General features: G+C 49.8%; 2 protein-coding genes across 3 annotated transcripts in view; one reads left to right on the forward strand and one right to left on the reverse strand.

Moving 5' to 3' along the window:
- The window catches only part of RGL1 (ral guanine nucleotide dissociation stimulator like 1), a 291,186-nt gene extending 277,777 nt beyond the window's left edge, over nt 1-13,409 (forward strand). For both annotated transcript variants that reach the window (XM_047754302.1, XM_047754301.1), the window contains 3 exons: nt 1,753-2,007; nt 6,819-6,933; nt 9,986-13,409. In XM_047754302.1, the coding sequence (XP_047610258.1) occupies nt 1,753-2,007; nt 6,819-6,933; nt 9,986-10,173 (558 nt within the window). In that variant the 3' untranslated portion in view covers nt 10,174-13,409. The remainder of the gene's footprint in view (nt 1-1,752; nt 2,008-6,818; nt 6,934-9,985) is intronic.
- Nucleotides 13,410-19,500: 6,091 nt separating this feature from the next.
- Nucleotides 19,501-24,060, reverse strand: part of COLGALT2 (collagen beta(1-O)galactosyltransferase 2) — a 136,086-nt gene continuing 131,526 nt past the window's right edge. The window contains exon 12 of the mRNA XM_047753094.1: nt 19,501-21,910. Within this exon, the coding sequence (XP_047609050.1) occupies nt 21,634-21,910 (277 nt within the window). The 3' untranslated portion in view covers nt 19,501-21,633. The remainder of the gene's footprint in view (nt 21,911-24,060) is intronic.

The raw sequence follows: 24,060 nt of genomic DNA on the forward strand, positions 1-24,060 counted from the left end.
GGAAGCCAGATAATCAGAAAGCTGAATTTCTACACTTCGTTTTCATGGGAAGGTAGACAAAAACTAAATTAGTAAGTCATTTTTTTGGTTTTGGTTTTTTGCTTTTTAGGGCTGCACCTTCAGCACTAATATGGAAGTTCCCAGGCTAGGGGTCGAATCGGAGCCACAGCTGCCAGCACAGCAACATGGGATTCAAGCCTCATCTGCGACCTGTGCCAAAGCTCACAGCAACACCAGATCTTTAACCCACTGAGCGAGGCTAGGAATTGAACCTGCATCCTCATGGATAATAGGCCCATTACTGCTGAGCCACAACGGGAACTCCATTAAGTCATTTATTTTTTTGAATGACTTCCAGATTATTTTATTGGCTTAATGTGGTATAATTCAGCTTAATTCATTCTGAAAAATTATTTGTAGTTTCCTCTAAGAAGAATTGGTACTTTAAATGATTCAATTAATAATGTTTTTTGAACACCTCCTAGTGAGTTGGGGGCATCCTGTTTCTTCGGTAACTGGTATTGCGCATATAAGAACCCTGACAATGATCAGGAAGACACATTCGGTCTAGCACCTCATTCCTTATTTATCCTTGTTTTTCCACATGAAAGTGTGCAAAGTAGGATCTCGAAGCAAATGCAGTCAGTGATGGAGCCTCTGGTTAGGCTGTGTTCCCTTAGGCAGGTCACTCTCGATGTATTTCCCTCACCTTTTTGATGCTCTGCATTTTGTTCATGAGCTGGTTGTGAGACCAGAATGAGACAAGATAATATGAAAGCTCATCACAAGCTCGCAGTGCTGAACCCGAGGCATTGTGTACTGTGTTCATTCACGAGGGTACCGCCGACTGCAGGCAGGGCCTTCGTGCCACCCTTGCTCCATGAACCTGGTCCGGAAGTCAGGAAACTTAGGAGCATGCCCTGATGGCGCTGTCAGCAGTCTTCTTTCTCTGTGGCCCCAGGTTCCTCGGCAGTAGAAAGGGAGTGGGGCCAGGCCCTCTCCAGGGGCCTTTCCAGGGCTGGTGTTCCATACAGAGCTGGATAATCTGTGGTCCTTATCTTAGAAACTTCTAAAAATATAGACATTTCCCTCCTGCTCCAAAATCTGACGGTGGAGAGGAAGCAGAATGGAAATGGGAGTTCCCAGTGTGGTGCAATGGGATTGGTGGCATCTCTCTGGTGCCAGGACGCAGGTTCGATTCCCCAGTCCAGCACAGTGGGTTAAAGGATCCGGCGTGCTATAGCTGTGGTGTAGGTCACAACTCTGGCTTGGATCTGATCCTTGGCCCAGGAACTCCATATGCCACAGAGCGGCCAAAAAAGGGGGAAAAAAAAGAAAAGAAGGAAAATGATTTTTGTGGACAGGTCATCACACAGGTCCTGATTCCTGCTCAAGGCAGCAAGACTGGGCTTTCCTCCTGCCCTGTGAGCTTCCCACTTCCTTCGGGTGCCCAGCTTGCCTCTCACGTCTGGTATCTGCTGCCACCTGCTGGCTAACCCCCGTCAGAGCCGCTCAAAGCCAGGGCAGTGAGAGACCCGCCCACCTTGCTTCCCGTGATGCTGCGATTAGGCCAAGTACTGAGTCACTGACCGACCAGAGACAAGATGCGCGTGTGCTGTGGGCTGCTGTGGAGGGAGTGACCGAAGCGTCTTAGTCCCAGCTTCTCCATCAGCCTCTCTGCTGGGAGACCTGGGAAGTGCACTGTTGGCCGCGGTTCTAATGTCCTCTCCCTGGGGTGTGTTTCCTCTTCAGCTCTCCGAGTCCTCCTCCTCGTGCTCCTCCATCCACTCCATGGACACAACTTCCTCAGGGATGTCGTCCTTGATGAACCCCCTCTCCTCCCCGCCGGCCTGCAACAACAACCCTAAAATCCACAAGCGCTCTGTCTCCGTGACATCCATTACCTCGACAGGGCTGCCCCCTGTCTACAACCAGCAGAACGAAGACACCTGCATAATCCGCATCAGCGTGGAGGACGACAACGGCAACATGTACAAGAGCATCATGGTAAGGCGGCGGGGCTGCTCCCCCGCACGTGCCGCCGCAGCAGGCGCACGCGCAGTCACGCAGAACGGATGTGTGCGGGATGAGCCAATGCCCGGAGCTCCCGGCGTGGAGACTAATAATCTGTGGGTGTAAAAGTCTGCATGGCAGCAGTCCGTGTAGGTATAACTTTTACATCTTGGAAGTTGCTGGAGTTCCCTGGTGGCCCCGTGGTTAAAGGAGCTGGCATTGCCACTGCGGTGGCTCAGGTGGTTGCTGTGGTAGGGGTTCGATCCCTAGCCTGGGAATTTTCACATACCCTGAGTGTGGCCAGAAAAACCAAATTGCTAAAACTTACTCATCCAGGTCAGGGTCACCCCGTTGTAAACCCTCACTTGGGCTGAGTATATAAACACATCCCAGGAAAGATGCCACCGCAGCACGGCTCTTGGACATCCTCCTGTGGGCTGATGTGTCGGCACAGTGTAATTGAATTGCCGCACATCCTTAGCCGTGTCCCCGTGGTGGCAGATTCTTCTCCTTGAGTCATTTGCAGCCAGACTTGGTAAAGCAGGTCATCAACCTGGACGTACAGTGTGAGCCCATGCGGAACTATGTTTATACGTCAATGAGACTGACCTTCTGAACTTCCTATGAAAACTCTGTTTTTGAGCATAGTCCCCAAAATGTGTTGAAGAAACGGCAGTCTCTTTGGAAAACATACAGAGCCTCTCCTGGTCACAACCTTGGGTGGGTAAGGTCTGGTGTGTTCATTACAAGAAGAGACTCCTTATCTTAAAGGACACATCATGTATTGAAAAGCAGACTTTCCTTTGCAGTAAAACCCTTACGTCTCCCCATCTTCGTTACCTGCCTTCCCTGAGGGCCTACAAGCTCAGTTCTGAATATGACACACGTGATATGGAGGCTCGGTCTTTCGGCACTTAAAGAAAAGCTTTACTAAAGCAGTCACTGAATCAAGAAAATATTTGGGTTTTTTTTTTGTCTTTTTAGGGCCAAATCCTTGGCATATTAGAAGTTCCCAGGCTAGGGGGTCGAATCGGAGCTGCAGCTGCCAGCCTACACCCCATCACAGCAACTCAGGATCAGAGCCACAGCTCATGGCAATGCCGGATCCTTAACCTACTGAGTAAGGCCAGGGATTGAACCTGCATCCTCATGGATGCTAGTTGGGTTCGTCAACTGCTGAGTCACGACAGGAACTCCTGAATCAAGAAAGTATTTCTTGAACGTTACTTGTGTCCTAATCATGGGACCAGGCCTTGGGAATAGGGAGATGAATGAGACTCTGTCTTCAAGGAGCTCACAATCAAGAGGGAGACTATAAAGCATTTTTCAAGGTGTACTGAACACTCGAAGAGAGGTCAGAGCAGGTTGTGAAGGGCCTGCGGCACAACTGAAGGACTTTGTGTTAATCCTACAGGCAAGAGAATCTCACTGAAGGCCTTTAGGGAGCAATCAGATTTGTTCTGACTATTGTAGGGCCTGATGCAGGAGTGCAGAGCCTCAGTTGGAGGTGCAGGAACAAGTTTATGCTGCCAGCATATTCTTTGTAGGAGGTGATGGGGTTAGATGGTCATGTGGCTGCAGACAGTACCGATTTTTGAAAGATTTTTATAAGGCAGGATTGTGGAATCCATTTAGTTATCCACTTTTTGGTGGCTCCTGTGGGGAGTGAAAGAAGGCGGACTAAAAGCTGTCCAGGCGGCTTGGTGCTTGGTGCTCCTGTCAAGTGCGACGTCATTACCGCAGGAGGGGGTTTGGGTGCCCTCGATCGGAGGCAACAGTAGGACGTTCAGGTGGCATTGCCCGATAGGTGGTCAGAAGGATGGGTTGGTGCAAGACTGGTCCTGGGGTTGAAGACTGGGAGTTGTCCCTCCCGCCCCAGTGGATGGATGTGGTCGGGCAGGGAGTGAGGGTGGGCTGAGACTGGACCCCACGCGGTCGTGAGGGAGGGGCCAGCGGAGAAAGGAAGGAGACTCCCCGCCTCCCCTCCCCCCACCCCCCCACCCCCGCCCGCCAAGGTCATTCCTGCATGTTCAGGGTGGTCCATTCACATGGCTTCACACGCATATTTGCAAATGCCAACCAGAGAAGTGTGTGCCAGCTGTGTAACCAGGGTGTTTCTGAATTAAAAGGAACTGAGACCTGAACATGCAACAGTGTGGGTGAATCTCTACGACACTGTTGAGCCAGAGAAACCAGACATACTGCAGGAGTCTAGTCTTTCAAAAGCAGCCCTGACCTGTGGGTTTGAAAACTCACCTCAGGGAGGGGCACAGGCAATGTTTCCGGGTCCTGTGTGAGGTGCATGAAGGCAACACCCAGGCGCCCTTCAGGATCATAACCTCCAGCCCCACCGGGCAATTGAGCATTTGAAGTAGGAAAAGTCCAAACTGAGAGATGCCGTGAATGTGAAACACACACCAGATTTTGAAGACTTAGAACAACAACAAAAAATAATGAGGATGCAAAATAACTCATTAACAATTTTATATTGATTTTATGTTGAAATAATATGTTGGCTGTATTGGCTTCAATGAAATATGTTAAAATTTCCCTTTTGAAAAAGAAAATTTTACTGTGGCTATTAGATATTTAAAATGACCAATAGGGCTCACATTGCATGTCTGGGCCATGCTGGTTCCATCTGTCTGTGTGTGTCTGCACACACACTGAGCTGCTACTCCTCTCTGAGAGCACCCGCTTCCCTTGGTCCCTTTTATGGTAAGTCACCAACACTCAAGAACGCCCTTGGCCATCCTCGGGGACACCCCCAGGAGGTTTAAGGTGCGGAAAGAAGGGGTAGCCTGGCTTTCTCCTTAAGTAGGTTTGGTTTCAAGTTGACTATTTAACCTAATATTAACCACCTTCCCCCAGCAGCCGTCCCCCAAAGGGTGTCCTTTATCCTCTAGCTTTGTATGCTCCTGACCCAGTGTGATCCAGCTGTGGGAGTACTTCCTTTAGAATTTTGTGTGTATCAGGCGTTCCCGTGGTGGCTGAGCAGTAATGAACCCAACTAGGATCCATGAAGATGCAGGTTTGATCCCTGCCTCGCTCAGTGGGTTAAGGATCCAGTGTTGCCAGGATCTGCAGTGTAGGTTGCAGACGCGGCTCGGATCCTGCGGGCTGTGGCTGCGGCATAGACCAGCAGCTGTAGCTTCAATTAGACCCCTAGCCTGGGAACCTCCATATGCTTTGTGTATGTCTGTTTTCCTCCTTTAGAACCTTGTGTGCATCTGTTTCTCCTTGGTATATGGATGTGGCAGATGCTTTGGTGAGACACAAAAGCAAGGCCTTTGTCGCTGACCCAGACCCCATTGCGATGCGTACTGTTTATTGAATCACAGATTCAGCTGCTGCCTCAGACCCAAGGCAGGCCCCTGGGCCTGACATCCTCAGGCTCACAGAGACAATTTCTTGGGGGAAATTAGACTTCTCCTTCTTTTGGGCTGTCTCTCCTTTTACCTCCTGCTGAGAGAGTTTTTATTTTTAAGCAAGAATAATCCAGGTTTTCTTTTGCTTTCTTTCAAATTCAAAGAACTCACCCAAGGGATAGTGGAGAAGTCAGTCATCTTTGCCTGTTGCTCTGAGCACCCTGAAACTAGCTGGCTGATGGGCAGGGATGAAGGGGAGAATTGGGGTGAGAGAAGCCTCTACTCTTTAAAAAAATGTTAGATTTATTATTTTTAAACACTCATTTTTATTGAAGCATAATTTATATACAACTACATACATACATAGATCTGAGGTGTTGCGTTCCTTCGGGTTTCATAACCATACATATATATGGAGATGTGTATATATACACACACACACGTGTATATATACAAAACCACCACCCCAAGTCTAGATAAATATCATTTTTCACCCACCCCCAACCTCAATTCCCTTATGCCCCCTTCAATCCTGCTTTAACCTTAGTTGAAGATAAAGTTAGCTCAAGTTAGCTTTCTAATATCACAGGTTACTTTGGCCTGTTTTTCAAAGAATGGACTTGTACAGCATGTCATCTTTTGTGTCTTTTTATTTATTTATTTTTTGGCCATGCCTACCGCATGCATAAGTTCCTGGGCCAGGGACTGAACCTGAGCCACGCCAGTGACCATGCCAGCTTGTTAACGGCGGGGCCCCCAGGGAACTCCCAGGTCTGGCTTCTTTGGCTCAACACAACATGTGAGACTCATTGTGTTGTTGCACATGTGCAGTCTCAGTTCCCTTAGCGGCGCTCTGCTGTGGATGCCCTCCGCTGGCTTTCTCCTCCCCTCTTCTCCTGTAGATGAGATTCAGGTACATTCCAGTTGGGAGCCGTTAGGAATAAATCTGCCACGACCATTTGTGCACAGGCCCTTTTGTGGATGTATGTTTTCCTTTCTCTTGATAAATACCTAGGGGTGGATTCCTGGGACAGAGTCCCTTGTGCTTTTTGAAGTGGCCAGTGTGTAGACCCATGGCCATTTCTGACCCATAGGTTGTAACCAGTGCTGTAGCAGCAGTGCAACAGGTGAGATAATCTTGGCCCAAGACGAGAACGCTGTCCATTTTTCACAGCACCGCGTATGTATTCTTCCATCGGAACTCGCAGAGCACTCAGTCTCTCTCTGTGGATGGGGCTCTGAGAGCACAGGCCACCCAGAGAATAGATGACCCATCATCTAAGGGCGGAGCCAGGACTGCAAGCCCGGAGGCCCGGCTCTTGGTCTTTTCCCATGCCGTTGGGCCACTGCACACGGAAAGGCACTGGACAGCGAGGGTAAGGGGTCCGGAAAACGCTTCCGGGTCACGTGAAGCAAACCCTTTCATTGTCTTTCCAGCTGACCAGCCAGGATAAGACCCCTGCCGTGATCCAGAGGGCCATGTTGAAGCACAACCTGGACTCGGACCCCGCGGAGGAGTACGAGCTGGTGCAGGTCATCTCCGAGGACAAAGGTAGGCGCGTGTGCCTTTCCGCCCAGCTTGCCCCCGGGTGAGAAGACAGAGGAGGGATTCAGGGTCTTTTAAAAATGGAACTAAGTCGGGGTCTTCACTGGGCAGCGGGGAGTTGCATGGCGAGCCGTGCCATCCCCTTGCTTGTAGAGTGTCTCAAGCTGGCCCCCCACCAGCCCTCTTGTTGTTCCTGTAATGTTGCTGAGCAAGCCTCCTGCCCTGCTTTGTAAACTCGTCGTCAAGCGTTCCAATAGGAAGAGGCCCCTCAACAGGGGGAGGGCATAGGTGGCATCTGCTGAGTCTTTGCACATGGCCTCGCCCCTCCTCTACCTGATAATGTGTGTCTAGGGGCATGTGTGAGCCTGCAGTTCCTCTAATAATTTCTCATTGCTTCGGGGGACTGTTCCTGAGAGTTTATCCTTACTCATGATTCATCTTCAGGAAGTGAAAAATCCTAACACCAGGATTTGAAGGTTCTTTACCTCTCTGTTACGGAGGCAAAGAACTGGTGATCTACAAAATGCTTCATTGTGCTTAGGAATCCTTTATTTAAGGAAATCCCTTTCATGAAAACTCTGGGCACAATCGCCTGGATAGCATCGATTTGCTGATTTGGAGTGGGGTTGTATTTGTTGAGAGGCGGGGGCAAGCGGGTAGGTGACTCCTCTATACCATGTCACATCAGAGAGAGTGACTCGGTCAGAATAAAGTGTTTTCCAAGCCTAGAGGGAGCAGCCAGCAGTGCTCACTGAAGCCAACCCTGTCTCCTGACCGCCCCAACCCTGACCAGTGCACGTGGTTTCATGTAGGGCTGGTCCCAACAAGCGTTCTCCCTGTGAAGGAAAAGAGCAACTCCGCAAGTTGGAGGTACGGGAAGGGCGCTTATTCGTTTCACCAGCAAGGCACCCAGGGCTGTATCTTGGGCCCAGACAAGAGTAGGCAAAATGAGAGCAGTACCTTTCCCTGGAGATGAGCAGCTATAGCTTCTGAGGAAATTTTTCAGCGACCTCCTGGAAGTTCTCATTCATCCGGCTGTGTCCTGGGTTGTGGGGCAAACCTGTCTCAGTTATTATCTTTGAAGGTAGTTACTGTTCAAAATCTACGCCTAAAGTGTGGGCTCTTGAGTTTGATCCTGTGGCCCACAAACCAACACCAAGGTGAGGCTGGTGGGTCTGAAGGTCCCGGAGTCCCGAGGGGCAGCCGGGGCCGAGCTCAGTTCACCAGCCGTGAGTGTCCGGCGGGCTGTGGACCTCCCCAGGCCTTGGTCCTGACTGCGTTAAATGGAGACCACATCCTCCTGGCTCCTCATGCATCATGGGGCCGTTGTGACAGGAAACAAGGCACCCGGAAGTGTACGCTGTTGGAGATACGTTCATATCTTGCTGTGAGCTAAGTTGTCCCTGACCTGGGAATATGTGGGCAGGAGACTGGGGACTTTTAATTGAAGGGAGTATTTTTTTTCTTTGTTTGCTTTCTTTGCTTTATAGGGCCACACATGTGGCCTATGGAAGGTCTCAGGCTAGGGATTGAATCAGAGCTGTAGCCGCCAGCCTCCACCACAGCCACAGCCACATGGGATCTGAGCCGGTTCTATGACCTCCACAGCTCACGGCAATGCCGGATCCTTAACCCACTGAGCGAGGCCAGGGTTCAAACGTGGAACCTCATTGGATACTAATTGGGCTTGTTACTGCTGAGCCACAACAGGAACTTCCAGGGGCATTTGTCTTTAAGGGACATTTGTGAGAAATGCACCAGAGCTGCTCAGACCCTGATTGCATCAGTCTTTTTTTTTTTTTTAAGGGCCGCACTCACGGCATATGGAGGTTCCCAGGCTAGGAGTTGAATCAGAGCTGCAGCTCCCGGCCTATGCCACAGCGACAGCCGCGCGGGATCCGAGCCACATCTGTGACCTCAGCTCACGGCAACACCAGATGCCTTAACCCACTGAACGAGGCCAGGGATCAAACCTGCATCCTCATGGTACTAGGCGGATTCATTTCCGCTGTGCCACAGTGGGCACTCCATGACTGCATCAGTCTTGCTGTTAGAATCTGTGTGGAAGTTAATGTAAGGTTACCTTAACCCAGTTCCATAATGAGATGCCGCTCCGGGTCGCCTGCCTCACGCCACTGGCGAAAAGCTAGAACGGCACATCTTAGCTTTCTTCTTCCCTGTCTTTCTAGATGGCCATTTCTCTTGAGTGCTCAGCATGTACTTTCTTTGAAAAATAACAATGAAGTGAAATCACTTTGCTCGACAATTTCGTATTAAACATGGCGTAATCCTTGTTCAGAGATTGCAGCTTTCTACTTGGAAAGCATTGAAGTCAACTCGTTTAAATGTTAACAGTTCTATTCCATTTTATTAGGCTGTTCTCTCATATTAAAATGCAAGCTCTTGATCAAGTAAGGCCTCCAATGGGGTAAAACACTGGTTGGATCTGGGATGAATCCAAAAATACTTTGATGTTCCAACAGTTCTGGTAAATTTTCTGCCTTTTCCCCACGTCACGGGGTTCACTTGCTTCTGAGAAAACCCACTGGGGGATGTCCTTTAACCCCCCAGGCCTTTGTTGCATACCTCACTTCCTTCTAGCTAAAACATTCTACATTTGAGCATTTCATTTGTGGCTTGAATTTCTAAGGTTGTATTTTCACTTAATTTTTTTTTGTTTTTTTAATTGGGATTGGGAAGCTATTGGAACTGACGTGAGAGAGTGAGCGGCAATCCTTGTCTGGCTGCAGGGACAAAAGGCCATAGTCCCAGCTATGTGTCTGGACAAAATTTCCCCCTGGTGCAGTCAGTGCTGGGCTGACTACACACGCTACCTTTTCTTTCCTCATCTTCCCTCCCTCCCTCTTTCTTTATGTTGGAATATAGTTGATTTACACTGTTAGGTTAGTTTCAGGTGTATAGCAAAGTGAATCAGTGACCTACATTCTATATATTTGTACAGCAGGTTCTGGGTGGTTATCTGTTTTACATACAGTAGTGGGTTATGTGTTCTTCTCAAACTTCTAGTTTATCCCTCCCACCCCTGCCTCTGTTTTAGAACTCGTGATCCCAGACTCGGCAAATGTCTTCTATGCCATGAACAGCCAAGTCAACTTTGACTTCATTTTACGCAAAAAGAACTCCGTGGAGGAGCAGGTGAAACTGCGGAGCCGGACCAGCTTGACGTTGCCCAGGACAGCTAAACGGGGCTGCTGGAGCAACAGACACAGCAAAATCACCCTCTGAAGGGAGAGACCAGTGGCCCCTCGCTTGCCAAGGGCACCATGGGGCCAACCACAGACCGTGGGGATTGCATCTACCACCTAGTGTTAGAGGGTCGTTGGCAAAGTGGACAGATATTTATTGGGTGCTTCCAGTGTAATGGGCATTCTGGGGCAACTGAAGATGAACTTGACATGAAAAGGATGAATGAGTCACTGATTCTCTTTGAACTATCTGAGGACGGGAATGCAAAATTATTCACATTTATAAATATATGTGTAGGCACACATATTTGGTATGTATGTGTATATATATATAAATACGAGGGACTTATGGGATATTCTGGACTATGGAAAAACACATTTGCACAATGGCCTGGGAGGCCGAGGTCACTTTTTACAGGGAAATAGAAGGAACTGAGAACCTCGTCTCATACCTTCCAAGTAAGTGGAACCCATCCCAGGACTACAGAATGTCCTTTGTGCCAGTATTACAAGAAGTCCAAACTATTTTTTATAAAGGGAGAGGATTACCTTCTCAAGCAAGTGCCGCCAGAAAAGAAGCACCGCAGCGTTGGGAGCTACCACGGGCTGCATGAAAGGCCACCTAGGAGAGGGTTTGGATGAGCCAGTGGCTTTCAACCTCTGCCCGCGTCTGCCGCTTCCTGCCGCCCCGGGGAGGGCGAGGAGCAGCTCCGGAGGCCCGTCTGGCCCACCAGCCCAGCTGTCACAACGTCTCTGGAGGCGACGCAAGCCCCTGGCATTTCCGGTCATTGCATTGTTTGTCCCCTACCCCCACCCCATAAAGAACACATCATAGCCACCGCACAGAGAGCCATGTTCGCTGGGAACTCAGCCAGAAAAGCAAGTGCAAAAGGATGCGGAGGCATGCAGACTCTGACCTGTCTCGGACGCCACTATGTCACTGTTAGTGCCCATCGCCGTTTGCATGTGAAACTATGTCTGCAGTCTTTTGCCATCGGGCTCGCAGTACCTCTGTGCCATTTGTTCCTCAGGTGTAGAAATTCCCACTGCGATTGACTGTTTGAGCCTGCGAACGATTTCCCAAGAGCGATTGCTCCGTTTCTAGCCCCTCGGAAGCTGTTCCCTGCCGAGAGCGGGGTCCCGTTGCACTTAGCAACTTTTACAGCGTGCCCGTGCCCCGTCCTGGGGAAAGAAACGGGGCTCCATGTATGATCCCAGGCACTTCTAGAGAGGTACATTCTCCCAAAGGCAATGAATAGCTTTTTTTTTTTTTTTTTTTTTTCAGGTTCCCACACTTGGTATCACAGCATCACTCACTGTTAAGTGACATTCTTTGCCTTCGATAACACCGCCCTCCTCTCTCTCCCAGATCTGAGCTGTGCTGGGGTTTGACCTACAAAGCCATATGTGAGATGTTAATATGTATAAGAAGCACTTTCCGAAGGGTGTCCTTTTTAAAAAAAAAAAAAAAATTCTCAAAATACCAGTTTTTATTCCAAAAATAAAGAACAAACCCAGATACGAAGTACAGCTGGTCATGCGGCGCTTTCTCTTTCTCCTGTCCTGTAAGACAGCTCCCGAAGGTCCGGTGAGGTTGACGGTGTGTAACTAGCCATAGCAAGCACCGGGAACAATCTAGAGATTGCTGGCAGTGGTCCAAAGAATGAGAATGGGCCAGGAAGGCCTCAGATTTCCTGTAGGTCTTTCTAGAGCTACACTGTCAAGACCAACTGGTTTCACCTGGTTGAGATGCACTTTCTTCTGTTGGCGAGGGTGGTCCAGTTTGTGCTTTTGTGCTTGGAAGAAGCATGGCCAGGATGCTAGACATTGTGAAGACTGAAGGAAGTGTAGCCTCAGCCTGAGTGTCTTGGCTCAAAGGTCAAAAAGAAAAGGTAGAGCTGTCAGCCTGGTTGAGGGTGTGGCTACCAAGACATGGATGTTTCGCCCATGTGCTTACCTTGTGGATTTATACTGTATTTGTAGAGTCTAGATTTATATACTGCAGTGTTAAAAAAAAAACACACACACATATATGTGAGTGTATATATATATATTTCCTTTTTTAAAAGACATTGGAAGGTCCAAGTAGATCAAACATAGCCTCATTTATTTAATGCCACTTTAAATGTCTTACATTTCTTTCCTGGTGGACAGCTGGGTTGTGCTGCCAGCTGCTCGCATGCCTTTCTTTCTGCATCTCCATCATCTGTTTACTTTTTGGTTAAATTAATAAACTGGCTTGGGATTTGGCTGGCATGTGCTGCCAGACCCAAAGGGATTGTATCTGGAGGGTTCATCTGGTGGATCTGGGTTCCAGATATGTCAGCGTGTGGTTTGGAGGTGGCCTCTGGTTCTGTTGGAGGGAGCAGAGGGAAAGCCTGTGACAGGCTTAGGAGGGATCCTGTCTTCGGGCACGTGACACATGCATTTAAGGGAAAGAGTGACATCCGAGTAAACTGCCTCAGAGGTGATGGCTTGCTGGATAGCTCTTCCTGAGTAGTTCAGTTGGTGGGGACACGTTGTATACAATCAGACTTAAGAGTTAGGGTCCAAGGTAGTAGTTGGCTTCTTTCTGACAGTCTTGTCCGGAGTCTCCACTGCTACCGTCTGCACAATTCCTGCAACCATCCAAGGTGCTCTGGAAGCCGAGAGGGTCGCCATGGAGGAAGGACAAGTCTTCCCAGAAGGCAGTCGGACCGAGGCCAGCTCACTTCACATTGTCATTCCACCAGCTTGTTTCCCAAAAAATGGATTCCTAAATCAATCCAAATTATCAGGTTTTCTGAGCCCTCATGGGATTTTGGAGAGAGTTGAGTAGGTGTTTTAATTGATAATAATATGGGCAGGAAAAGAAAGGGATTTCTGTCTCTGGAAGGTGATTATATTTTTATGATCATTCAAGAAAACAGGTTCCCTTGTTTTGCCTCCCTCTAGAAACAGCTTGATGACATTTTGCCTGAAGGAAGGTCTTGAAATTTTTTGTGTTGGCGGCTTCTCAAATTTTCCATGCTGCACAGGACTCTTAGGAAGCATACAGTATTGATTGCTCTGTGTCCTGACTTCAGTGGTACCGTGAAGTTTCCCTGATGCCAGCCCTCGTTTTCTCCAGGGCTGGGGCAACGGCCCCAGTTGCAACCTGTGTCCACACTTCCACCAGGAGGAGTTACTTCCATTGTCTTTGCACTGCTGTTTCCGCTAGGATCTCTGTTAATGTGAAATGCTTCCAGAAGGGAGTATTAGGCAAGGCTAGAGAAATAAACCATGACATCTCAGTAACTTGGAGTGATTTTTCATCATGCATAGGCATGGCAAAGAAGGCAGCTCTCCTTAGCTCAAGGACCCAGGCAGCTTCCATCCTGCGACTCCACCATTTCTGGCTTTTCTCTCCAGTCCCATGATGGTAGAGAGAATACCCAACTCTCCTGACTGCCTCAGACCAAAGGGATATGTCACTTCCCCTCGCAGTCTGTTGGCCAGCCTGTGGCCCTGGTGTCAGCGCGGGGGAAGGGAGGACACCTGGAGTAGATTTCTGTCTCTGCACAGAAGAGTCTTCTCACTAGGATGCAGGGCCTTGTTCATTTTCCCACCATCACCAAACAAGTGACTGGAAGGGATGCACCAAGGGCTTGAGATGGGGGCTGCACAGAGCAAATGAAGGGTTGGGAAAGAGGTGCTCAAAGGAGGAGAAAATACAAAAAAACAGTAATTTTGTTTAGAATTAGCCTTATAGAATTTGTTTTTTTTTTTAGGGTTGCACCTGCAGCATATGGAGGTTCCCAGGCTATGGGTCAAATTGGAGCTGTAGCCGCCAGCCTACACCACAGCAACACCAGATCTGAGCCGTGTCTGCAACCTACACCACAGCTCACAGCAATGCCAGATCCTTAACCCACTGAGTGAGGTCAGGTATTGAACCCATATCCTCATGGATACCAGTTGGGTTCGTTAACCAATGAGCCATGACAGGAACTCTGAATTTTTAAATATTTAACATCGGCTTACCACCCATTTACATGCCTCTAATGTGGTTCCTACTGTGACTAAACTAGGAGCTACTTCATAGAGTTGTAGGTCAATTAAAAAAAAAACAAAACTAGGAAATTGAAAGTGTTTACACATGAACCATGAGATCAAACAGAAGCCAGGCAAATGTAATTATTTTATACTCCAAATTAGAAAACCACCATTTGGTATGGTTTTTCAACATCTCTACCCAGAAGACTGTGTGGGAGTAATTCACTTAACAGTTTGAGGGATCCTATGTATTGAACATTTTCTTAAGAGTTGGAAGGCATCTGACAGATGTTATAAACTCCCGTATATTACAGATCCTGGGGCTGAGCCCTAGAGCAGTTCAGTCAGTTGCCAAGGGCTAAGGGCAGGGCTCTGAATGGCCGAACCCTGCTGTGTGGGTGTCACACACACCGGGCTGGGCTATTCTGGCACATACTCCTCAGCCTCCTAGAGTTGGAATCAATGCCCAGGATCTGCCGGCTCCATCCTTGGCCTTCCGGTCCCATGACTTCACACAAGCTGTCTTGCTTAGCTGGGCATCTGGTTGGGTCTTTAAAGTTTCCAAGGAGGGGGGCTGCTGCTGGTCAGAGCATTGCTGCCTATCTGTCTGCACCTCATGCCATCGCATAGATGGGGCAACTGGGCCACAGAGACCAGGTTACATTGTGAACTGCTCCCAGCTAGGCTCTGTGACACTGCCGTCCCTGGATGCAGTGTGGTGTAGGTGGGATCTGACTGCCTAGCTTTGACTCCCAGACCACTTGCTGTTTAATTTAGCTATTGCCTCATCTAAAAAGTAGGCTTGAGGAGTCTGCCTTGGGGATCAGCGGTCACTCACCCGACTGGTATACATGACGTTGTTGCGATCCCTGGCCTCCCGCAGTAGATTAAAGATCCCGCATTGCCTTGAGCTGTGGTGTAGGTTACAGATGCGACTCGGATCTGGCGTTGCTCTGGCTCTGATTCAACCCCTAGCCTGGGAACTTCCATATGCAACAGGTGTGGCCTTAAAAAAAAAAAAAAAGTGGGCATTGAAAAGAGTTCCTACTCTTGAAGTTCACACAGTATTAAATTACACAGCACTTCTCTCCCTGGTGCTTCCTCCAAGAGCCGCTACAGTCATACCTGGGAAGCTTCTGGTCTGGAGCGGGGGCGGGGGTCGGAGACGGGCGGGTCCCATCTTCCTGTTAGTCCTGTAGCCTCCTTCCCGCTTGAGCAGCTACGCGGGGCAGATGTAACCTCAGAAGTGGGACTTGGGATGCTTGAATAGCACCCTGGGAAAATCCAGACCGCTGCTGCTTTGGGAAAAGAATGACTCACAGAGCTGGAGGGCAGCCAGGGCTCCTGCAGCTTGTTCCGCAGCCATCCAAGAGGCCCAGGGAGAGGGGAGTGTGGGCCCCGGCGCGGCCCTGACCACAGCGCCCCCTGGTGGGCTCAGGCTGCACCAGGACCGCACTGAACTGGCCTAAAGCGGAGCCGCCCGCCTTGTGAAGCCGCCCTGAGCGGCGCATCTCTTCCGGATCCTACGGTCATTTCCGTCACAGAGGCAGTTCTCTCACCAGAAGCCGAGTCTTGGCTCCCCTGTCCACCCCCGTGTCCCCCGGACCTGTACCTACCCTGGCGGAATGGGGCTTTCTGCTCTGGCTCGCCCTCTGTCCAGGGATGGCGCACACGCAGGACCAGGAGTTGCTGTTCCACAGGCCGTGGGGCACTGGCCATCCCGCCTGGTCCTCGGCGGAGTGTTCAGCTCACTGCCACCTCAGCCTCTGCCTTGATGGCAAATTTGCAAGGATAAAACCGTCACTTTAAGCACCAGGGTTGCCACGTGGATTGCAAGCCTCCCTTCTTTTCCGTCTGGTTCCCTCCCTTTTGGACCTGTGCATTGGCCTCACTTCCCCATCGATGGGCCCGAATCCATTCTTTTATCCTCCTGCCCTTGCACTTGGCTCCTGGACTCACATCCATGTGCTCTGCCCTTGAAGCCACCTCTTTGCCCTCCGCTCTAATTCCCTAAGGCCTGCACCCCTCATGGGTCCCCTCCCCCACTCAGCTGTGGGCACAGTTTTTCCTTCCTGGGCCCATTCTGAACAATACCACCTCCTCCACGTCTTCACAGTTCATGCTGGCATTTTAGAAACAGTTAAAACCCTGCAAGCCACACCATCAACGCAAACATCACAGCTCCCAAACTGCCATTTCCCTTAACGAGAGGTCACCTTGTTACCAGTTATTCTCTAAGCCTCTCTGAAGAACAGAGAGGGCTGTCTAGCACCCTGAAAGACAAGTTCCCCCTGAGCAAGAGCCCAGACTCCTGTCCATCCTCCCCTAGAACAGGAAGCGCCCGGAAGAGCCCCCTCTGGACCGGCGGGGGCTGCAAAACGGATGTTCAGTCCCAGAGATGTGATCAAAGTGCCCACTGCAGAGGAAGCCAAGCTGAAGGACCGCCAAGGAAGGGCAGAAAAACTCAAAAAATTAAAAAGAGAGGGGAGTTCCCTGGTGGTCTAGCGGCTAGGATTCAGCACGTTCCAACTGCTGTAGCCCAGATTCAATCCCTGATCTGGGAACTGAGATAAATAAAAATGAATAAAAAGAGAAACCAGTGCTCAGAGGTGATTCTTCATTCTTTCTACCCCTTTTGGGGGCAGATGGGGGGATGGCTTTGGGCTGTGAGCACCCAGGCTGGTATGAGGAGAGACCCAAGCTAAGATCATCTCAGGATTAATACACCTACAGCTGGAGGCAAAGACACAAGCCATTCTAGGCAATTTCACCATCCAGAACGGAAGTCACTCTCCAGCCCAACAAAAAATTTTCAGGTAGTCATTCCATCACTTGCCTTGGAATCCCATTCAGTAGTTAATAATTCTGTCCACTTCTTGCTGAAAGCTCACCTCAACTCTTCCCGAGGCAATTCAAGCCATTTCCTCTTGTTCTGCGCACATAAAACAAGGCACCATTTTCCATGTGATCTGTTGTTAACACAATGGACTAAAACCCACCATCATTGGCTCTCTCTTTTCCGAGCAGGCAAAACTGTAAACAAAACAACGCATCGGCCACCACTAACCAGACTCCCTGTCCTTGTCTCAGCCGCCCTGCACAGACTTAGGGCTGCCGTGGGCCAGCTCCAGGGCACCCCTCCCGTGTCCCTGCTCCGTCCTCCTGGCTCCTCTCACTCTGACACCTTTCATCAGAATGTCTGCGGGGGGTGGGGGGAGAGTGTCTGAAATAATAAATATCACAAAACATAAAATAATGGGTACCCTGATTATTTCCAAGGCTGCCTGTGCAGCGCTTTCTAAATGCATCACCCCTGACGTGCTGTTTTCTCATCAGATGACCAGCTTCACTCTATCTCCCACCTTGTCAGGCATCCTCAGGAATTTAATTTCTTGTTAGTCATAGAGATCACTTACTTGGAGAGAATGTCTCAAAAGCACATGGTAGAGGAGTTTCTGTTGTGGCGCAGCAGTAATGAACCCGACGAGTACCCATGAGGACACAGGTGCAATCCCTGGCCTCGCTCAGTGAGTTAAGGATCCGGTGTTGCCATGAGTTGTGCTGTAGGTCGAAGATGTGGCTTGGATCCCACATTGCTATGGCTGTGACGTAGGCCTGCAGATGTAGCTCCGATTCAGCCCCCAGCCTGAGAACTTCCATTTGCCGAGAGGGTGTGGCCCTAAAAAGCAAAAAAACAAACAAACAAAAAAGCACGTGGTAGAAGCTACCTTGGGAAAACTCATCTTTATTTTAGTTACTAATTAGATGGATTTGTTCCAACTACATGTGAAAAGATCCCCAAGTGTGCAGCTGAATGGGACTCTTTCCTGTTTCAGAAACCAACATTTTACTGGACATCTCAGCATCGTCTGTCAGGAAGAGTAACCTACAATTCCCCCAAAACAATGGCATCTGCATTCATGAGGATAGGCCATGGGAGGGTGGCTGACTTGCCTTGCCGTCGTTATCAGGGCGCAAGGCTGTTTCCTGTCATCAGCCCACCTAGCTCCTCCTCACCCCAGTAGGCCCTTTCTGAGTCCCACACCTTCATGGTGCCTGCAAAGCATTCCCACCCACCGTGTCCAACCCTCCCCCCTCTTCTCAGCTCCCGTTCATGTTCCCAAACCCAACACGACTGTCACATTCCTGGCAACGGTGCCTCCAACCGTCCTCCTTGGCACAACCAGGTTCCCCAGGTCCCCATGGCCCCCTTTGTTCCAGCCTCTGAAGGAAAGCCATCCTGCTTGCATTTCTTCTCCCTTGGACCAGAGAGGCCACAGAAGTAGGGGCCTTTTCTGGATCACTGAGCATCTCAGAGCCCAGCACAGTGCCTGAGACAAGGCAGGGCTCACACTTGGTGTTTGAGATTTGGGGGGAGCTTGATCTGAAATTCAAGGGATCACTAAGGCTGGCTTAGGTTCTTTTTTTTTTCCTTCCTCAAGATAAAGCTCTTTGGCCTGGAATAAGCATCCCAGTACCTTCTGATGAATGTACAGAGTGGCCCACGGCACAAACATACACCATGAACCCTCCCTCCCCACCCTCCCCAAGGGGACTCCTGTGTCTCTGCAGCCTAGAATCCGTTTTGGCTTACCCACCTCTCCAGCAGCCCCAAACATCCCCCACTGGACTGGAAGGCTGGTAACCGCCCTTCTCTTGTTTGCCACAGGGACCACACAGCAGTGATGGGTGTCTCTGGCCTCTGATATGCTTGGTCCAGGGCAGACCTGGAAATTCCAGCAGTGCTGGCTGTTGATCAGTTTTGGAGGAACCAACGGACAAGAGTGTGTTGCACTTCTTTTTTTTTTTTTTAATTTTTCACAAAAAGCTCTAGAAGGCAAGTAGTTTATCACGTCCCCACCCTGAAACAACACAGCCTGACTGGTAGTGTGGATGCTGGGATGCTGGCTCTTGTTTCCCAGAGTTCCTGCAGCAGGGGGCACAGTGAACAGAGCAAGACCCGCACAGTGTGTCCTCTGCATGCATGCTGCACACGCTGGGTCCACACTCAGCAGCACCAACACTGCTGAAGCCAGGGTTGTCCATCCAGAAATTCCCACCTTGCATCACAATTCCCGGAGAGGGGTCCAGATGGGGGTCCAGACAGGCTTTAACTTCCAGAGGCAAACAGCAGGTGCCACAGCTGGAGGCAGGAGCCCCTGACCCTGCAAAGGTCAAATGCCTTGACTTGAGGCAAGACGGGAGGCAGGAGGAGCAGTGAGGTCAAGGAACCCTGGGATTTTGCCGAAGAGATGGCTTTTCAAAGACACACGGGTCTGCAGTTCACCACGTTCACAACAAAGGAACATCGCTTAGGATTCTAGACCTGAGTGGAGAGAAGCAACGGCCGGGCTAACAGAGCCAGAACTTTATTCACAGTAGAAAACTCCTAATCTAAAATTCTAGCATTTCTCAACAGTATCTTTTAAGAATGAGAATTCATAAACCCACCAGACCAGCTGACAGGGAAAAAGAAAAAACAAAACAAAACAAAACACCACCAATGTTTCTACTAAGCAAAACCACACAAAAATGAATTCTATTTTCCTCCATTCCCCAGGCCTCAGCCACCTCCCACCCCATTAAAAAAAAAATCATGAAATTCATGCACACTTGCACACACTCAAATTTGCAAACGAAGGATAAAATATCCAAGGAAATCTTAGGGGTCACCTAAGGGTTTTTCACCGGCTCCCCAGAGGCTGTTTTTCTAGAAAAACGAGTAAAGTTCTGCCAGCCAGGTCTAAGCAATAAAAATCAGAGTTGGCCGAGTTTCCCTTCCCTTAGTCTCCTGGCTTATTGGTCCACGCAGAAGAACCAACCATAAGTCAGGAAGGAGGCTGGTCATCTGCAGAAGGATGCTGCCTGGTTGTCCCGCAGCCTGGGGAGCCATCAGCTTGGTACACCTGGCAAGGCCTCCTGTGGGCCCTGTTCCAAAGCAAGAAGCTCAGGTTTGCTGGGTCTGCAGAGCCCCAGACTGAGGACCCTGATAGAGGAGCAGGTGTGAGTGGGATGCTTGGGGGTGGGGGGCCGGGGCATTTTTTAGAGACCAAGGTTTTCCTGCTCAGGGGCATTAGAATATAAACCTAAAGCAAACCATCATGAGACATCTGAAGAACAGACTGGGGAGCCGCAAGAGAGGATGCAGTCCAACTCCGCATGCTACATAAAATCCACTTATGAAGACAGCAAAGAGGTGGTCTGCCAAGTATCCCGACTCCAAGAGCTTCCCTGGTGGTTGGCTGCCATCAGTCGATCAATCTCTCGTTTCTATCTAAGGTCCCTGCCCGAAGTGGAGAATCATTTGTTTCCAGAAGCTGAGAATCTCCCACCCAACAGGCCTCCCTCTAAGGGTTGGGTTGGGAAATGCAGGAGAACCAGATTCTGGAACCAATGTGTCTACACTGACGGCTCCCTGGGGTGTGGGGGGGGGGCAGTGAAAGCCTGACATGTCCATTTCTCTGCCTTATCCTGCAGGCATCCCCCCCCACCCCCTCCCCTCACCGGGGTTGTAAAATAAATAATTCAAAAAAACAATGAAAAGCCCACGCAAAAACAGGTGCTGGCTGGAAAATGTGTTCCGCCTCTTAACAGTGACTCATAAGACACCTGCAGTTCTTCCCAGGCTCAGGGTGGAGGGGAGCCTGACGTGCTGTGGCAGCACACGAAACCCCCAGGGGCAGCAAGGACACACCAGCCCCGGCCCCTTATATATTAAATTTATCTTCATAAATAAAGCAGCCCAACTCAAGTGACCACAACAAAGAAGGACAAAGTTTGAGTGTCTTCCTCAAATAGCGACACAGACCCTTCAACATCCACGGGATGATGTCCACATGGCAAACTGGGCACCTCCTGCAAGAGAGCTTCAACCGCCACCAGGGCCAAAGGCCAAGTCTCAGACAGACCCAAATGCCCATCCCAACTGGACGACCAGGACAAAGATGGAAAACTCCCTTGGCAGTCAGGCTCATGGCAAGTGCCTTTAAAGAAAAAAGCCCAATGAACGTGACTTTCAATGATTTGATTCCACCCCTCCCCACCCCCAAACGTGGACCATACTCAAGTATTCAAGGTACATCCAGGACACAAAATGGGCCCAGGAGGCCAAGAGATGTGGTCCCCTTGGCTTGGCTGCCTGGCCTGCCCATTTATTGCTGGGACAGCGTGGTGGCCACTTTCCCTCGGAAGCGTCTCTGAGCCACACTGTTCAACCTGGATGTGGGAACCAGTATCTGTCATGACTGAAGAACGAGGTGTCTGGACTGAAGGTCACCTTGACGGTGGCGGGAGAGCCTGTCTTCTTGCCATCCTGGGAAATCCGGGTTTAATTTCCCGATTCTCCTCCTCTGTCAACAACATAGGCATTTTGATCAATGACATTAGACCCCTCTGGTGAGAGGACGGTGACCCGGGGAAGAAGCTGGAGCACACAGATGAGCAGCCCGCTGGGAACGCCGAAGGCTGGTGAGCCCCCAGGGAGACCTCACAGCTCATCTCTCGAGGGCGCGGTGTCCAGAGAGGCTGGCGGTGGCAGGGCCTCTGTGTTCTTGGCATTGCGGTGGATGCGGCCTTGCTTCCGGGACTTCCAGGCGTGTGTCCTGTCCCAGTCGGTGGCCACAGTCTCATTGTCCCAGATGGTGGAGGTCTCCGTGTCACTCAGATACCCCGGCTGGCCTGTGTAGTGTGTCGGGTAGATGAGCAAGGGTTCTGCGGAGAAGGCCTTCAGGTCCCTGGACTCGTAGTGCTCCATGTACTCAGCGCTGAAAGCGAGAGGCGCACAGGTGGTGAGGCGGGGGACACTTACCGAGCACAAGTAAAGAGCCCCGCTTGTCATCTCTTACATTCTCAAGGATCGATTTGATTTTTTTTGGTGGGGGGGGGGGGAGGCAGGCCTGCGGCATGTGGAAGTTTCCAGGCCAGGATTTGAACCCCCGCCACAGCAGCGACTCAAGCCACTGCAATGACACTACCAGCTCCTTCACTTGCTGAGCCACCAAGGAACCCCACGTATGATTACTTTTTAAGTTGTGGCCTTTGTGGACAAGGCCAGTCTACAAACACAATAGCATTTTCTTGAAACGCTTTCAGATGAGCTAAACCATACACCGAGAAAAAGGTTAGGATATTCCTGTTGCATTTGGATAGAGTAGTTTAAAAAAAATGAATTTTAGGACTTAACTCTAAAAATTAAAGGTTAAGCTCCATTGGACCATAATAACAACTAAATGTCATCACTTTTTAGGGGGAGGGAAGGTTTGGGAGTTTGGGATTAGCAGAGGCAAATGATTATATATAAGATGGATAAACAACCAGGTCCTACTGTACAGCAGAGGGAATTGAGTGTAGGCCCAATGTCCTGTGATAGACCAGAATGGAAAAGAGTACGAAAAAGAATATACACGTATGACTGAAATTCCTTTGCTGTTGAGCAGAAATTAACACTGTATCATAAATCAGCTATACTTCAATAAAATAAAAGAATAATGGGGTCGCTTGGTAAGAAATGCTCTGTTCCTGATTTAATACATTAGTTGGCTGGAATCTGGATGGCAGTGATGAGGCGAGTGACACGGGGCAGGCTCGGAGGGATGCCGGTGTGGCTCTGCAGTCCGGTGACCTGTGCGTGTAAAGGAGGGGGCCAACCTGACCTCCCACCCAGGGCTCCTGTGCGGATTATATGAGGGGACCTCTGCTCAGCCACGAGGTCAGTGAGCACACCGTAGGTCTGAATTTCCTTCCTGTTAAAGGGGTAACGGTTGACCTCCACGTTTCTGCCAGGAAGCGGAGATCAAAAAGTCAGTCTCTGTAAATGCCCGCTGGGGTACATGGAATGATTGGCCAATGGGGACCTGCTATGGGGCACAGAGAACTCCACCCAATATTCTGTGATCATATACATGGGAAAAGAATCTGAAAAAGAATGGGTATGTGTGTATATATGTGTAACGGAATCCCTTTGTTGTACAGCAGAAATGATCTCACAGCATTGGAAATTAACTATACTTCAATGAAACTTAAAAAAATTTCTCTGACATGTTGTCCATCTCTGCTGAGGACAGGAGACAAAACAAGCAAGCGTTAGCACAGGACACAACTGCTAAAATGAAGACCGTCTAGAAAGGAGATCACCCAGCGATTGAGAGAAGGAGCCCAAGTTAGAACCTGGTCTCCTGCTTACTAATGAACTTAAGAATCATTGATCGAGCAGTTATTCTAAGCAAACAGAAAAGCTGCTTCCTTCCTCAGGGGCTCACAGGTTATGGGGGAGACTCACACATACCCACTGTGCACCATGTCCTCGATAAGCACCAGATCAGAGTGAACTCCTGGGCTATAGGAGCCGTGAGCATCACACTGCCTTTTTCTACAGACACCCTGCCTAGAGACCACCTCCACTCCCCCCGAGACTCTAACACATCTCTGCCATCACAGGTGCCACAATGTACCACGGTGACTGTTGGCGGGTCTGGCTTCCCGACTAGCTTATGAGCCACTGCCTGGCCAACAGAACAGACGATGGACTAAGAAGTGAACCGAAGAATGTGAGGTGCTTAGGACGATAATATCACCCTGAGATGTACAGGGTTATAGAAGTAAGAAGAACAAAGAAGACGGGAGGACTGAGTGGATTATGTCCGGTTAAACTGCCCACTAGGGATGAAAGAGGACTCTCATGCCTCATTCCAGCCAGTCCTGTCAGCCTCTCTGGGTAATGTTTATACAAAGATTATTTAGGAAAGTGGTACCCCTTTAAAAAATATCAAGTCTGGCGCTCCTGTTGCGGCACAGCAGAAACGAATCCGACTAGGAACCATGAGGTTGTGGGTTCGATCCCTGGCCTTGCTCAGTGGGTTAAGGATCCAGTGGTACCATGAGCTGTGGTGTAGGTCACAGACATGCCTCAGATCCC

This window comes from Phacochoerus africanus, chromosome 11 (genome assembly GCF_016906955.1).
Source record: "Phacochoerus africanus isolate WHEZ1 chromosome 11, ROS_Pafr_v1, whole genome shotgun sequence".
In the NCBI taxonomy this organism is placed as follows: domain Eukaryota; kingdom Metazoa; phylum Chordata; class Mammalia; order Artiodactyla; family Suidae; genus Phacochoerus; species Phacochoerus africanus.